Here is a 15,706-nt window from a genome sequence, read left to right on the forward strand (position 1 = left end):
GGGAAATGAGGCACTGTGCCATGCTTTACTTGCATGTGCAGTGTGCAGACAATAAGGGGGATGGAGTGGTTTTGAGGAAAAGCTGATGAAGAAGAAGCTTTGGTGATAGAAAAATGGATCAGCTTGTTGTGTTGGATGTGTGAGCAACAAGCAGCAGGATTGAGCATACAGTATTAAGTCACGGAGCTCTGGAAACATTCCTGCAGTAACAAATGCAGTGTGGAAAGTGTGTGTTTATGTGTCTGACAGCTGTAATATTGGCACGAGCGATTCCTTGTGTGTTCATGTAAGATATGCAACGAACGGCCAGATGTTTGGAGTTAGCAGGACTCAGAGAGCTGGGTTTGAGTTTGTTTCTTCTGTCACATGCAGAGAAGAGAGAGGGCAAGCAAAAACGTTGCAGATGTTGGCATGCATCTCATTTCCTGTATTTACATGCTGGAATTAATTCAATGAAAACACAGCAGATATTTTTGAACAATAAGTTTGAAGCGTGTGTGTGTGTGTGTGTGTGTGTGTGTGTGTGTGTGTGAGCGAGAGAGAGAGAACTGAGATTCCCAAGGGCAGAGTGGTACAGCTGAACATGCCACACTGGATACACATTTGTACATGATCATTAGGGCGTTCTGTTGGTCCTCAGGTGCCATTCTCAACCTTAAACCTGACCATGACATGCCTGACCTTAACCCCAACCCTTACTCTCATTATAGCTCCACACACTTAAAAAAAAAAAACCTTCAGGCTCCCTCCAGTTTCACCATTTAGATATTTTTCGTTGGCTCTTGTGGAGACATCATAAAAACATAAACCACATGCCTGCTCTAAAAAAACCCTCTTAAGACAGCTAGTTGAGATTCATGTCGAAATCTGGCGCGGTGGTCAGTCATTCGCTGTATTTACATTCCATAAGAGATCGAAATGAAAACAGAGAGAAGGGGCAGAGAGAGACAGAGCAGGAAGGAGACGGAGAGGTGTGGGAGAGGAAAAGGGGAGAAAAAACAAAGCCTTACATTGTTACATTGTTTACAAGCCCGAATGGGATTTAAAAAAAATGCGTTGACCTTTTCTGCCATACTTATTGTAAGCAGCTGTCTGCAACTTGATAATTAAAGTGAAAGTGTAACTGAGAGTAGTTTTGGAAAGAAAGTATGTCAGGAAATGTTAGAGATGGAGGACAGGAGGAGACAAGGGGAGGAGGCAAGCGGCAACCTCCAGTGCTAGGAAATGAAGCCAATGCGGAAGTGCTAAAAACTGTAATTCATCGAGGGGCCACTTGAGATGGGCTGCAAAAGTGAGTCACTCTCCATAAGAGCCCGAATTAAAATGTCCAACAGCAGAACAAAACATGTTTACAGCCTGGTACAGACAATGGTTTTGATTTCTATAGCTAATTTCCCCAGATGATATTAAAGCTCAAAGTTGCACATAATTAACAGCATGAATGCTTGATTGACAGGTAAGTGCAGCTACAGATGGTTTATTCGAGTACACAGGCGTCATTTGGCCAAAAGGCATATTTTCAGCTTCAAAATAGCACTTTGAAAACCTGCGGTTGACGTCACTCAGGCTCTGTCTGTTCTTTATACTGTCTATGAGGTGAAATAGAGAATTGAGCTTTTTTATCATTAGAAATGAGAAAGTCTCAGTGGATTAGGGTGTGAATGACAGGTTGGGGGACTGGTGAAAACCGACGGGAGACACACAAGATTATTTCAAGTTCATTGAATGGACGGGACATGTAGACAAATGGTTTAAGGTGGCATCAAGTGATTGAGTGAATCATTTGTTGTATAAAATGTCCATCACTGTAGCCAAGAAACTCAAGGTGATGTCTTGGGATCTTGGGAGATGGAACCAGATCTTTGCCAATGATTAAAATACTTATTTTTCCTTCTTTCACTTGTCAGGCAAAACCCTACCTCTCTTTCTCCCCGGTTACTGCTGTCATTGGCTATTTTTATGCGTCTTGAATGAATTATGACACTGTGTTTGTGTGACGTCGAAATCTGTCCCACACACACAAGTGTACTGAATAATAATTACAGCCTCTCTGCTCCTTTAACACACCATGTTGACATGTAGGTCAGTTAGCCTCTGTTCTCCTGGGTGTATCCCCCACCTCTCTCTCTCTCTCTCTCTCTTTCTGTTGAATTGATTTTCAAAGAATTAAAAAACTGATCAGGAGAAACAGCAGTGTTCATTTCTTTGCCTCTGTGGATACAACAAAGATTGTTTACACTCACTCATGTGGTGTACCCTCTAGATACAGGAGCACTCCCTGAGCAGTCCCATTTTTCATGCTTATATTATATGCAACTGTTATAACCTGATACGTTGTATCTTCACTGCACTCTTTGAAAAGAAATATCTGTTGTTTGAGGTTTAGTATGGGCTTAATAATTCACAAGTGCCCTGAAATCCATCTAAATGCTTTTAAGCTTCACTGCTGAGCTTTTACTGACCTGATGTCGAAGCTTTAACGTCACCAAAAGCAAATTTCACACATTCAAGCAAACATCTACTGTGAAAGAAATAGTTCCAAATTTGGGAAAATACACGTATTTGCTTTGTTTTTAAGAGTCCAATGGGAAGACATTTACAAGACTGCTCTTGTGATTGTCTTTTATTTTCAGGTCTTTCTTGGAAAAGAGACCTTAATCTCACCGAGACTGCCTGATTAAATGGAGATTGAATAAATAAAAAATACTACATACTAAATACTACAGGTATAAAAAGAGAGATCTGTATCATTAGTGAGCTACAGTAATATAATGTACCACTACACACACACACAATGGGGAATGAATAGTTATGACATCTACCTTGCTCTACGTGCGCCCCCCTACTTCCCTGCTCTCTATCACTATGGTTACAATGATGCAGGTTACCGTGGCAGCCAAGTCAATCCCACACTCACATTAAGGCTCACGTGCATGTACACACAGACATACGCAGGCTGTGACGCTCAGGAGTTGAATATAGAGTTTCTTTTTGCTATTTGTAGAGGGAGACGGGGATGTTGGACTGTCGTCATTTCTGCATTCACCTCTGCCTCTGCTTTTCTTTCTTATCTGTCTCTTTGTGAGCAGATGATGGATGAACAGATGCGCCCACTCTGATTTGTTTTCATTCAATATCTTAAAATAAAATACAACACAGAGCTGAATAATTTAGGACACCACTATCAAAAACTATACCCATGATTGGCACACCAGGAAGTATCTTATCTGCCGCTGCCAGTCTTGATCTCGGTGCTCTTATCATCTCTTGTTGTTGTTTTGGTTTTTCTTTGGTTGGTGGATAAAGTTCTCTCTGTGGGTGTGTGGCTTTGCTACCACCTACTGTTCATTTTAACAACTGTCAGACAAGATTTTCTCGAAAGATTTCCAAGGTGAATCATAATGGGGTTAAAGAAAATACATGTTAAGGTCATGTTTGGTTGTATGTTGTCAGTGTTTGGATTCATTTCACTGGTCATCGGTTAACATGAGTGAAAACTTACAATTTCCCAGAGCACAAAGTGGCTTATTAAAATAGTTTATTTTTGCCTAAAGCACAAAAATATATACTTTACAATCAAATAAGAAAACTAGCAACTGTTTCAATGTATCTCAAAATAAATAATACTACAAATATAAATCTGTGTCTTAGCACTTCCTGTCATATTAAGTCTTAATACCCACTTCCCCCTCTTGGGTTATGTGTATGTATACACTAGAGTATGTTCACCTTTATCCCTTTTGGGATTTACTCAGACTTCTTAATAGTAATCCCATTACTTCTAATCCAACCCTCCTCCTCCTCCTCCACACCCCCCGCACATGCTCTCTCACACACAAATACACACGTAGCCTAGATTTTTCTCATTTAGACCAGCAACCATTCATGTTGTTGGACTACTGCTGTCGTTGTTTTGGATTCACACTCATAAAACGCCATGGAGCCTTTTCCCTCAAGACTACACCCAGTGACACCTGGGTAAGGAAACTGTATAACGTGGGAGAGCGTGCTAGAATAGAGATTAAGGAATGTCTGTAACGTAGCAGAACCTCTGTTGTTTATCAATATGTCTGATAACTGATATTGGTATTCATAAATTTGATTTTTATTTCAATTTTGTTGTTGGTAAAATGCAATATTAACTGATTATTTTTAAATGCTACATGCGGTTTTAGTTTTTTCCAGAGAATTGACTCTCATTTTAATTATACCACCCCTACATAATTAACATTTAAATTAGCAGTTTATAAACTTTAATGTTCCAATGTCATAAGGCATGCTTTTGAGTAAATCACCCAAGACTCGGTTGGATTTAAAGTCTCAAAGCCGGTTTCCGGAGCAGTTTAGTACAGTCTGGTCTGGAGGTGCCAAACAAACCCGGAGCTGGCCTATGTGTTTAGCTGTCTCTGAGGTATTAGGATAAGCTTAGCCACTCTCCTGCTTTCAGACACACCTACCCAGGGCAAGATTACACATGTTTTAGGTAGGCCATAATAAAATGAAATGTGTGCCTAAAGTCATCTTAAAAAAATGTTTTAATCATATTTACAGCCTTAGTGCTTTTAAATGTTTTTCTTCCACGTCTCACTGCTGTTCATTTTGAGAAAATGAGGTAAAAGCAATGAAGAGGAACAGGAGGATGAAATGAAGGCAGTTAATCACATCCACTAATGATGATGTCATGCCAACAGACATCCCCCAAATGAAATGTTTTAGCCATTAGTGCTGGAATGATTAGTTATGTTTACTTGTTTAAATGATTTATCGAGCAACAACACCATGCTATCATCTCAGTGAGGCAGAGGTTTGAGCCAAATACTAATGTCAGCATGCTAACATTCTCACAGTTAACATGCTGATATTTAGCATATTTATTAATCTGTTGATCTTTTTTTCATTTCACTGGTTGTTCAGTCCATGAAATGGTGAAAAAGCTGATCACTGTTTTCCAAAGACCAAGGTGATGCCCTCAAAAGTTGTCAACGACTCAAAGATATTAAGTTTACACTTATTTAGGACTAAAGAAAGCAGGTTCACTTGTAAGAAGCTGAAATCATATTCATATAGATGTCTGTAGTTTAGCAGGTATTTTGAGATTTTTTTCAGAATGTCTGTACAAAAAGTTATGTCAGTATATTTAATAGACTATTTCAGTACAATGTGGAGGACTGCCCAAAAAGCCAAACACCATCATGGAGCCACACTGCCACTATGGCTAAAATGCTTCCAACATCTTAAATTTGATATATTGCTTTTCATTGTTCCATGGTGCTATATATTGAATATCTTTGAGCTTTAGCCAACTGAAGACGTTACCTTGGACTCTGAAAAATTGGCATATTTTACAATTTTGACTGCAGGATTAATCAGTTACTAAATAAAAATGGACAGATTCATTGTTAAAGAAAGTAATTAGTTTCAGCCTTTACGGTCAGTAACTTTATTACTTCGGTGCAACAAATTCACACTCCTTTCAAAGAGTGGAGTGAAAGTTATCTATCTTATCCATGGTGTGTATCACAGTAAACGTTTGACTTGTGACAGCAGGAGAAGCACAGGTATAACTCATAAGATTAACGATGGGTCCATTCCATTAAGGTGTGAACTAACATGCAAGGCCCTGGCACCGGCCCACCTGCCTGGAATGCAGCCCATTATTAACATAATTAGTTACACTTGTGTTTGACAAGCCCAAATGTCAGCGGTAAGTCAAGGTCTTATATCTCTCCTCCGAGGGTATCGTGTAACCCATTCCCTGTAAGGGCTGCGGTTAATCATCTATGAAAGAGACTTTAGCAAGGAAGCAACGGCCGTCTGCTGCTATCTGCTGTCATGAGTGGCAGTTTTCTGGGTCATTTAGGAGAGGAGAAAACAAAGGAGAGGAATAGGGCTTTTCTGTGAGCTCTGAGACACGCAAGGCATGAAATAATAATGATGTCTTGCCAGTAAATATCTCCAAATGTAGAGTTTTCCAGTCACTAACCTCAAGGTTTATATTACTCTTGTTTTTTTTATAGTTTTGTTTTCTTTGTTTTTGTGTTATGTTCTTGTTTATTCCAAGCAAACATCTGCAGATGGTGGATGTAGGACATTTAAAAGGCTGAAAGGTGTAGAATTTCATCCACTCATTGATTAATTGCTCTCATATGTAATTGATTTTGGAGTTTAACCTCGCCAAGGATTGTAATTTCATCTTTTGTCAGCAGCCAGATGGAGTAAAAAATACAAAACTGTAAACATGCTGACAGGAAGACACACTATATACAGTAAAATATAGTCTGTTCCTCACACACTCTCCGGAATAAAATGTTTTTCTGCTGCTTTCACAAACACACCAAGTGCCACAGGGTATTATTACTCAGCGTGCATGATGTAACTATTTCGTCTCGTCCTCAGGTTGTCCTGCAGAATCTGTTAATGTGCATGGTGTGCTTCTACTCCCTGTACTACATCGTGGTCAGCGCCTGCATCGGACTGCTCAGGTATTCACACAAATACTGAGACGTACTGCAGTAACATAGAGCGAGGTCAAATCAGCCCATCTTCATCATCTTCTGGTGTGTCTCCAGGGTTCATGAGATCAACAGCTTGTTGACTCCATTTGATTACACAACACAACCGTCATGGCAGAACCCCAAATACCTGGGTGAGTAGCACTGTTGGAATATAACCAAGTACAGTTTAACATGTCATTTACTTGAGTATTTAAGGTTAATGCGACTTATACTTCTACATATGAGTGTTTATTTACTACATTAATTTGACAGTTCATATTGACTTTGCATATTTAAAGTCAAGATCAGTTTATGAAATGATGCACTGTAGATTAAACAAAAGTAATAGTAGCTTTGCCTCCACCAAGCATGAAAAAGCTGCTTACAGTCAGTAAGAAAGTAAGTAAGAGTAATCCTATTATAATAATGTGGATTAGCATACAGTATATTACTAATTAGGGTCATTCTGCTGCATCATGACTGCTTTTACATTTGATTATTAAAGTATAATTTTCTTATATGCATGTACTTTTGCTCGAGTGTGATTTTAATGCAGTTTTTCTACATTATAGTAGTAAGTACTGTTTTTAATCCAGTATGTCAGATTTAGGCAGCTCTGTCTACAGAATATGGTAGAAATGGAATATAGTATAATATACATAAGTATTACTTGTATAATCACCTCAAAAAAATAATCATTGATTTTGTTACACGGAGTCTGCCATGTTGAATGTTTCTGCAGTAACCCTGAACGGACAAACTGAACACTGGCTCCAGATGGGATTTTGTGTTTCTCACGTTTTGTGGTCACCATAGTTTCTCCTTCACACTAGGAAGGAGAGAATAGAAGCGAGGGAGTTGCCGTCAGCAACTAGACAGCACTAGATGCCACTAAACACTACTTCTTTAAGTCTTCACATGTTGTTGACTCTGTCCTCAATGGGCCTTTTAATACAGAAGACACATGTTACAGCAGTAATGTTTAATGGTGGCTGATTTCAGTTCAGCTGCTTCAGTTTTAGGATCCTGATATTGTACATGTTGATTCACTGTTACACTCGTTGCTCACTGGACCGACGTTAATGCATTATGATAATGTGCCTTTCCTCTTATGATGTGTCAAAATGTCTGCTGTTATCTCAATAAAAGCGAAATCATCACAGATGTTATCTTGTAGTTTGAGGGGGTTTAGCCACAGTTACTATAATAAGTGTGACTTTGACTTTTAACCGTGAGATTTGATGTGATATGATATGAAAACTGAATGTGTGATTGTAAAGCATATTAGAAAAGAACAATATGAGGCCGAGTACAAGCTGAGTGCATTTTCTTCCTCCTTCCAGTTGGTGTAATTTCCACAGAAGTGACCTATGTTTTGGGAGGGCTGGTGTTCGCCTGGATAGTAGAGGAGTGGGTTTGGGATTACGCCATAACTGTCACACTGCTGCATGTCGCGATGACTGTAGCAGGTAAACACACACAAACACAGATAAATGGGATCAATAGAGCGGAACAGCAGATAGGATTGGAGGCCTGGTTATGTAAATAGAAAGACTGGCTGTAGTTCAAACACACACACACACACACACACACACACACACACACACAGTCCATATTTTAGAGATTGAGTACAAACATCCTAAACTTGCATCCTTTTTTCTAAAACTTTCACATAAAAAATAATAAATTAAATGAATACATGCTGTGTGTTGTATGTCGAGGTAGATTTTACACACATTTTCTATGTCTCTGCAGTGATGTCAGATTTCCCTTCAGCTGAACAGTGGTGGATAGCTCTGGGTAAGATTTCTATTCCTCTCTACCCCCTCCATGTTTATCCTTATCTGTGTCCAATCCCATTTGCAGAACATGAAAAGTCTGTTTCTCTCTCTCTCTATCTGGCCAATATATTACTTTTGCCTGTTCCCAGACTCCCACATCGCCTCACACTCAGGCTTTTTAAGGACAGCTGCTGTCCTCCAGGAACCTTTCTTTGATTAATCTCTTTCTCTTATTTATCTAATTCCTCTCTCTGCAGGTTCAGGCCTGGTGATGATGATATTTGGAGGACAGCTTATGGCCTATAAACTCTTTAGGAGTAACTTTGTCTATCCTACTGAACTACAGAACTTCTAATGAGAGCTTTTAACTGGCTTACTGGTTAATCTCAGATCCGGATACATCCAATGAGTTCACTTTTCTAAGTTTGTACTGCTAGGTAACATAGTAGATAGTCAGATCCCTCTTTATACTGTGCCCAACTTTGCCTATTTAACATTTTTTAACATTATGTACAGTTTAAATGTTTTTGTATTGTTTGAAAACTCCAAACTATAAGCTAAAAGGAATAGAAGACATGACACCGGTAGCGTTATGTAAAAGACTGGATTCACAGCTGCTAAATATGAAATCTAATGGATATAATAATGGTGAGATAAGTCAGAAACATTTCTGTTGTAATGTTTGTTATATTTATGTGTCACATAGCTGAGTGTGCTGTGTAGTAGTCTAATAAAGATGACTCTTTCAGACAGCAAGAAGAAATCAAATGTCCAGAAAATGTGCATCCTTTGGACAAGATGAGATCTACACCACAAATACAAAATGACTTTAATGGTTGTATGTATTAGTTCAAATTGAATTTGCATTAAATACTTTCAGCAAAATGTTTTTTGGTGTTTGTCTATTTTGCCTGCCAGGACTGGCTGTTCACTGGACCTTTTTCACAGCAGCAATTGTGACGTGAAATAGTAGGGTCAACACAGGTGTTTCCAATTATAGTAATTACGGTTTTGTTCCATTTATTGCAGCAGAGAGTTTCCAACATGCAGCGCAGCAGCACCCTGACTCTGTTTGACCTGAATGCAACAGGACCTTAATTAGCATCATCGATAACACCTGTGTTTACTATTTCACGTCAGAATGGCTGCTGTGAAAAAAAAGGTCTATTGCTATCAGTATTTTCATTAGTATGAGAAAACAATAAAAAATACTAGTATGCTGGTGACAGTGATTTTATTTATATATATGTATATATATATATATATATATGTATGTCTTTTAAAGTTGCTGCATTTGCTACATTCATTATGTAATACAGCTCAGTTCTCATATTTTCAGTCATACACTGCCCTCCTCTATATCACACATACATATTATATCAACATAATTAACACAGCATGCCTTTAGCAACAATGTTTTTTTTTAATTTCCAACATTTTCTCTCGACTTATTCTTTCATGGCTTGTCTTTTATCACACTTTTGTCTAGACTTGAGTGGTTGATGTGTAGCCTACAAGGAAGTATTATTGTGTATTGTTTTTATTGAAGAATAGTTTATTTAAAATGTGTATTATGTTAGAAAAAACATAATAAATTGAGGAGGGGGAGCCTGAATCTTAGTTAATTATATTAATAATAGTAGTGGTAGGAGCTGACCTGTGACCTGTGGCCTGCCCACACTTCAGCCTCATTTGTTTTCAGTGTCACCTGACTCTGACTCCGGCCTGAGCGCCAAAGACAGGCTCAAACTTTTACTTAATTAAGCTAACTTAACTTAACTTGTTTACCTGGCTAAATTAAACCTGAATCACGGTGACCTAAACACCAGACACATGCCAGGAAACGGGTTGGTGTCCAGTATCCGGAGGCTGATAAACAGCGAGGCGCGGCTGAGGACTGCGGTAAGTTTTCATGTTTGAGGCTAACATGAGCTAAGTGCTAATGTCGCACCATGATTATTTTCATTATCGATTAATCTGTCAATAGTTTACTCAATTAATTAATTAGTTGTTTGGTCCAGAAAATGTTGAAAATCACTTTTCCCTAACGCCCAAATATCGTGTACTGTCCACAACACAAAGATATTTATTCAGTTTACTGTCACAGAGGACTCAAGAAAACAGGAAATATTCATATATGAGGAGCTGAAATCAGAGAATTTGGATTTTCATTTAGCAACTAATTGTTGCAGCTCTAATCTGCAATAGTCCTGTCTGATTATGAGAGGTTTGCCTGATTGGTATTTATTTATTCAAGTGAGGCTTAAATATGATTATACCTCTGAACAGTTTAGGGATATAATACAGTTGAAATTCAGTATCCATTATCACTGACATATTGTTTCTTGACATTAGATTAGATATACTTTATTCATCCCACCATGGGGAAATTCAGTTGTGACAGCAAGATTGTAAGATTATAGAAACAAAAGTAGAGGAGGCCAAAACAAAAAAGAGACACAATAAACAGACAGAAATTAAACGGACAGAAATATCTAAACTACACAATGACCACGAAAAAGTAATCAACCTTCAAAAACAGACAAGTACTGAGGATAAGTGTGGCATGATATATAAAGAGTATTGTAGTATAAAGTGACCATAGTGTAAGTAATCTTGTAAAGAAGTGACCATCATATAAATAGCATTACAAAAATAAGTGACCACGATATAAATAAGAACTGCAAGGTATAAATGAAATAAAATGGAATAAACTAGAAAACAAAAATTGCAATGAACATGAACAGGAGACGACAACAATCAGGTGATGCAGGTGTTGTACATGCAGTAAAACAAATGAAATAGTAAAACATGCAGTTAAACAAATGAAATAGTTATATAAAGGTTGTATGAGTGTACAAATTATACACATGTGGACCAAGTGAATATCGTAAAAAGTATAAATGTAAACTCAATCCATGTTGTGCAGTCGCATGAATCGAAGACAAAAGCAAAATCATCAATAAGAGCTGACAAATGAATAAAAAAGCTCAGATTTATATATATTCTATCATCGCACTTTTGTACTTCAACTTTGTTTCCTTCCAGTCAAATGAAAACACGCTGCTTTGTGAATGTGAAGCAGCTGCATCTGTATGCTTTGATCATAACAAGTGTCAGATTGGATCGATTGTGAAAACAGTGTTGAGTTTTGTGACGTGTTTTCATGCCGCTGTAGGGTCCGTTTGAACATCTCCGCCAGAAGATGGATGATGTCTTGGCAGATGGAGGGATCATGAAAGAGGTGGTGCAACCTGGAGATGGACCACCTGTCCCCCAGAATGCTTCAGTGTTGAGTATAAGTGCTTTTTTTTTATTCTACAAACTCCTGACGCTTGAGTTTTTTTTGTTGTTTTTTTGCCACATTAGTCTGTTCAGCCATAATGTCTCATCATTCTCTTTCCTCCAAGTTCATTACTCTGGTTTCCTGGAGTATTCTGACCGGCCTTTTGAAACTACCACACACCTCAGGTACCCCCGGATGCTGAAGTTAGGGAGAGGTCAGTAATCAGCAGTGGAAATGTGGCCTACAGGAAAACTTTTCTCTTTGATTAAAAAGATTTTTGAAACGGTCGTTCAAACAGAGGTGACGCTAGCCGGACTGGACCTGTGTCTGTTGACCATGAAGAAAGGAGAGTTCTCCCGCTTCCTCCTGGAACCCCAGTACGCCTACGGAGACCTGGGTTGTCCTCCACTCATTCCTGCTGCTGCCGTGGTTCTGTATGAAATTCAGATAATAGACTACCTCGACTCAGGACAAGTGGACGACTTTATCGCACTGAGTCCAGTAGGTGTCTTGTTGCTGGAGACTTGACATCAAATGTTTGACCATGATGATTTCCACCCACTTTTGCATGCATTTGTGTAATTATGCTATTTTTGCTTCCAGAAGCCAACATGTGATTATGCACTTTGAAACTTTATGCTAAACCTTTTGCTCCTTGAAGATGCAGGATTTCTGTTTATATTCTCGGCTATTTTGCCTTGTTTTTTATCTCCTCTGTCCACAGGAGGAGCAGAACTCAGTTCCTCTGCAGAGACTTGTTGAAGTTGTCAACACAGTACGCAGCTTTGGCAACCGCTGCTTCAACCAGAGCCAATATGAAAAAGCCAAAGATCGATATAAACAGGTAAATCTCTTAAAGAGATTATTAATTTTCATTATATTTCACTTTATCAGCTAATGACGTGCCATGTTTATATGTATATACTGGTTATAATGTATTATATCATAAAATGAAATGTATTTTGTAATAGATTCTGTGTTTGGCAAACAGGCAGTGATGCTGCTGGGGAACAGGGAAACACAGAGCGATGCAGACAAGGACAGGATCAGAGCAGCGCTGCTTCCTCTTTATCTCAACCTTTCTCTCACTGAGCTGCGTCTGGACAGCCCGCACAAAGCTCTGAAATATGGCAACAAAGCCCTGGAGATAGACTCTGCCAACACAAAGGCTCTTTTCCGCTGCGGACAGGTCAGACAGGGCTTTTGTTTGTTTACAGCACAATTTTCAATCCTTAGAGAATTAGTACAATACCACTGTGGATCCATTGGGAGCTATACCTTCACCTCAAGGGTCTATACTGTATGTTGCCGGTTGTAGTCCGTTATTCAGACTGATGTCATCTCTGTCAGGCGTATCTGGAGCTGCATGAGTACAAGAGTGCCCATGGTTGTCTCTTAACTGCTCAAGCTAAGAAGCCCTTTGACAGCGACATCAACAACCTGCTGAGGAAGGTGGCAATGTAAGATGAACTTTTGTTGACACTTGTTGATGTTTTAGAATGAATCAAGGCAGTGTGGTCCAGTTGTCTTAGATTCAAGGTAACAGAATTGTGAAATTGTGAATTTATATATGGTGTTGTAGTTTGAAATGGCAGAGCTACTAGGCCACACATGAATCTGAAGATATGCATGTGTATGAATGGTTTTCATGTTTCAGATGCTACAAAGACAGCTTGGACAACCAGAAAGACATGTACTCCAAGATGTTCAGAGACTTGAGGAGCAAGTGAAGATGAGTAAAAAGGTAAGAACTCCTGTTCACTATCTTACATTTTTGAGCTTTTCAGGAAGGCTAGTCTAATTATTTCAATGTTTGTGTCTTGCAGAGTAAGGACCGCATTTTCTCTCCAGTCCTGCAAATTCAGAAAGTCAAACCTTTTGTATGTCATGACAGGAAATAAACTTGTACACACATTTTGTTCATGTCCTTTAAAAAGAAGTAGGAAGTTCTTTAAAATCCTTCAAATGTTTGTTGATAATGTAACCCAGCAGTTGTTTCTGTTTTGAAGATATTCTTTACTGTCACCTCAAATGACTAAATATGAAGGCTGGAAGAATAATCGCACGAGGAGTCACAATGAATCTTAAGCGGTTGCATTTTTCTATAAAATTGTTTGTTTGTAAATAGTTTGCTGGTGTGTTAAATATTTGCACGGGGTGTGATCACTCTAGGTGATAATAATAAAAATAAATCTTATTCACTTCTAAGATATCTTGTCTTTGTTGCAGATAAAGTGGAAATGTATGGTCAAATTTGCTGAGCTCTCTTTTCTTAAATTTGATATTGATTGTTTTGATTTATTGTGAAATAAATGACTGCAGTTGTAAGGACTATGATAGTCAGTGTAAATTGTTCAATTCAACTGCTGACAAAGGAAAGAAAATCTGAACACAGAGACATAAAAGTTAGATTTTGTGCTATATTTTCATTAATAGTTTAATAAAAAAATGCTTGAAGTTCACTTCAGTCCTTATTGTCCTGTGTAGATTTGGCTTTCAGCAGTTTCAAAGAATATGTGGGTTAAGGGCTTGGGGATAATTTGCATTTTGATTCAAGGACAACTAAACAAACACCAGGGGGCGTACTTCAACAATTTCTGCCTCCAGAAAATAAAATAAAATGTGATATAAGAGAATTTTAAGTTGAAACAAAATCAAGTTTTGGCTGAACAACTCCAAAAACAACCCAGGATGTGAAATGTTTTATTAAAATATGGAAATTTAGATGTTTTCATATGAATAAAGTGCTTGAAATTTCATTTTGAATCTTGCTGCTGTCAGTAGCCAACCTTTCTGCCTTTGCTGCAGTCTAGCAGATTGCTCTGCTGACCTCCATCACATGCTGCCGTACTGTGTGAGGAGGTAATAACTGTCACGTAGTAACTGGACAGATTGAACGGATGGAAAGTGGGTAGACTGGGCGAAGTGGGGAGGGGCAGATGGAGGAGCAGCAAAATCTGATTGACCTTCTTTGACTAATCCTCTGTGAGTGTGTGTGTGTGTGTGTGTGTGTTTTTTTTTCTTCTCCCAGCACATGGCCAGCAGGTCATGCTCTGGTAAAGACTGTTTAGCCGGGTGCATACACAGACACAATGGTCTCCAGATTTGTCCACTACCTTCATCTCAGGTGAGGAACGAGAGAGTTATCTGTGTGTTTGCTGACTCAGTCTACTTCTCATTTGTTTAAGCCTGTGTGTGTGTGTGTGTGACTAATCTCCTGACACGTATGATTGAGTGTGTGTCTGGCTGTTCTACACTGAGGTGGCAATACTTCACTATTCTATCAGTTTTGCTGTCATGACTGATGCTAAACACTATGCAGAACTTTGATTTCAAAATAAGAGGTGCATGTAATTACAATTAATTAAGTATATGCAAGCATGTAGACAGTGAAATAGTCTATTTACACTCTGATGTTTAAGGCTGTACTTTACTCCACACTGACCTTACAGCTGTAGTTATCATCTGCTTTGCAATATTTTCACTTCAGAAATCTGATAAGCTCATCAAATATGATGCATGCTGTAAATTAAGTAGTTTAACTACCTGAAGTGTCTATTCAAATAATTTACAGCAGCAGTATTCTACCTTTGATAATTAATTACATTTTATTACTAATTCAGAGTGTGGAAAATGGGGACAAGGGTCATATCACATCAAGCAAAAGTATGATAATGAAGGTGATAGATAGGCGTGAGTTTGTTCTTATTGGAGGCAGTTAAAACGTTGAAGAAAAAGGAGGAACAATAGAGGAGAATAGGCCAGGAAGAGGTATATGTTTGATTGTAGTTAGTGACTGCATAATATCTTTGCCTTCAGTCCGGCCTTCAGTCAGTGCAGTGGTTCTTAAACTTTGTTCTGACATGTCTTTCAGAAGCTGTATAAAGCTCACGCCACCCAACCTCCACCACACTTTTTATTAATCATTACCTAGATATTAATTATAACAATGATAGCAACTAATAAATACGTCCAAGTTGAATTTTAAGGTCATAGCAGCATCAGCAAACTCGTGGCTTCCTCTCTCTCCCAGGTTGAGAATCACGGATCAAGTCAAACATCATTTGGATTGAATCGAGCTTTTTCGTGAGCTTTTTATTTTTATTTTTATGTCCATGGTGACTGTGAGGACTATATTTAAATAT

The 15,706-nt window shown here is 38.4% G+C and overlaps 2 protein-coding genes across 4 annotated transcripts; both read left to right on the forward strand.

The window, feature by feature from the left end:
• The first annotated feature begins 3,881 nt into the window (after positions 1 to 3,881).
• On the forward strand, positions 3,882 to 9,160 carry tmem244 (transmembrane protein 244). 3 transcript variants are annotated; one of them, XM_027283919.1, is made up of 6 exons: positions 3,882 to 3,978; positions 6,397 to 6,482; positions 6,570 to 6,646; positions 7,838 to 7,963; positions 8,250 to 8,294; positions 9,025 to 9,160. In XM_027283919.1, exons 1-6 carry the CDS (start codon positions 3,886 to 3,888, stop codon positions 9,075 to 9,077), a joined length of 480 nt encoding a protein of 159 aa, XP_027139720.1. In that variant the 5' UTR covers positions 3,882 to 3,885; the 3' UTR covers positions 9,078 to 9,160. The 3 variants fall into 3 exon arrangements, with proteins under 3 accessions (XP_027139720.1, XP_010739755.1, XP_019134593.1); XM_010741453.3 differs by having other exon boundaries at positions 8,533 to 9,149; XM_019279048.2 differs by lacking the exon at positions 3,882 to 3,978 and adding an exon at positions 5,586 to 5,704 and having other exon boundaries at positions 8,533 to 9,149.
• A 766-nt stretch (positions 9,161 to 9,926) lies between these two features.
• On the forward strand, positions 9,927 to 13,686 carry fkbp6 (FKBP prolyl isomerase 6). Its single transcript, XM_010741459.3, has 9 exons — positions 9,927 to 10,177; positions 11,454 to 11,571; positions 11,686 to 11,775; positions 11,860 to 12,062; positions 12,286 to 12,405; positions 12,553 to 12,750; positions 12,912 to 13,021; positions 13,219 to 13,305; positions 13,388 to 13,686. The coding sequence occupies exons 1-8, from the start codon at positions 10,109 to 10,111 to the stop codon at positions 13,289 to 13,291; spliced, it is 981 nt and encodes a 326-aa protein (XP_010739761.2). The 5' UTR covers positions 9,927 to 10,108; the 3' UTR covers positions 13,292 to 13,305; positions 13,388 to 13,686.
• Positions 13,687 to 15,706: the final 2,020 nt, after the last annotated feature.

This window comes from Larimichthys crocea, chromosome XI (assembly GCF_000972845.2).
Source record: "Larimichthys crocea isolate SSNF chromosome XI, L_crocea_2.0, whole genome shotgun sequence".
Taxonomy (NCBI): domain Eukaryota; kingdom Metazoa; phylum Chordata; class Actinopteri; family Sciaenidae; genus Larimichthys; species Larimichthys crocea.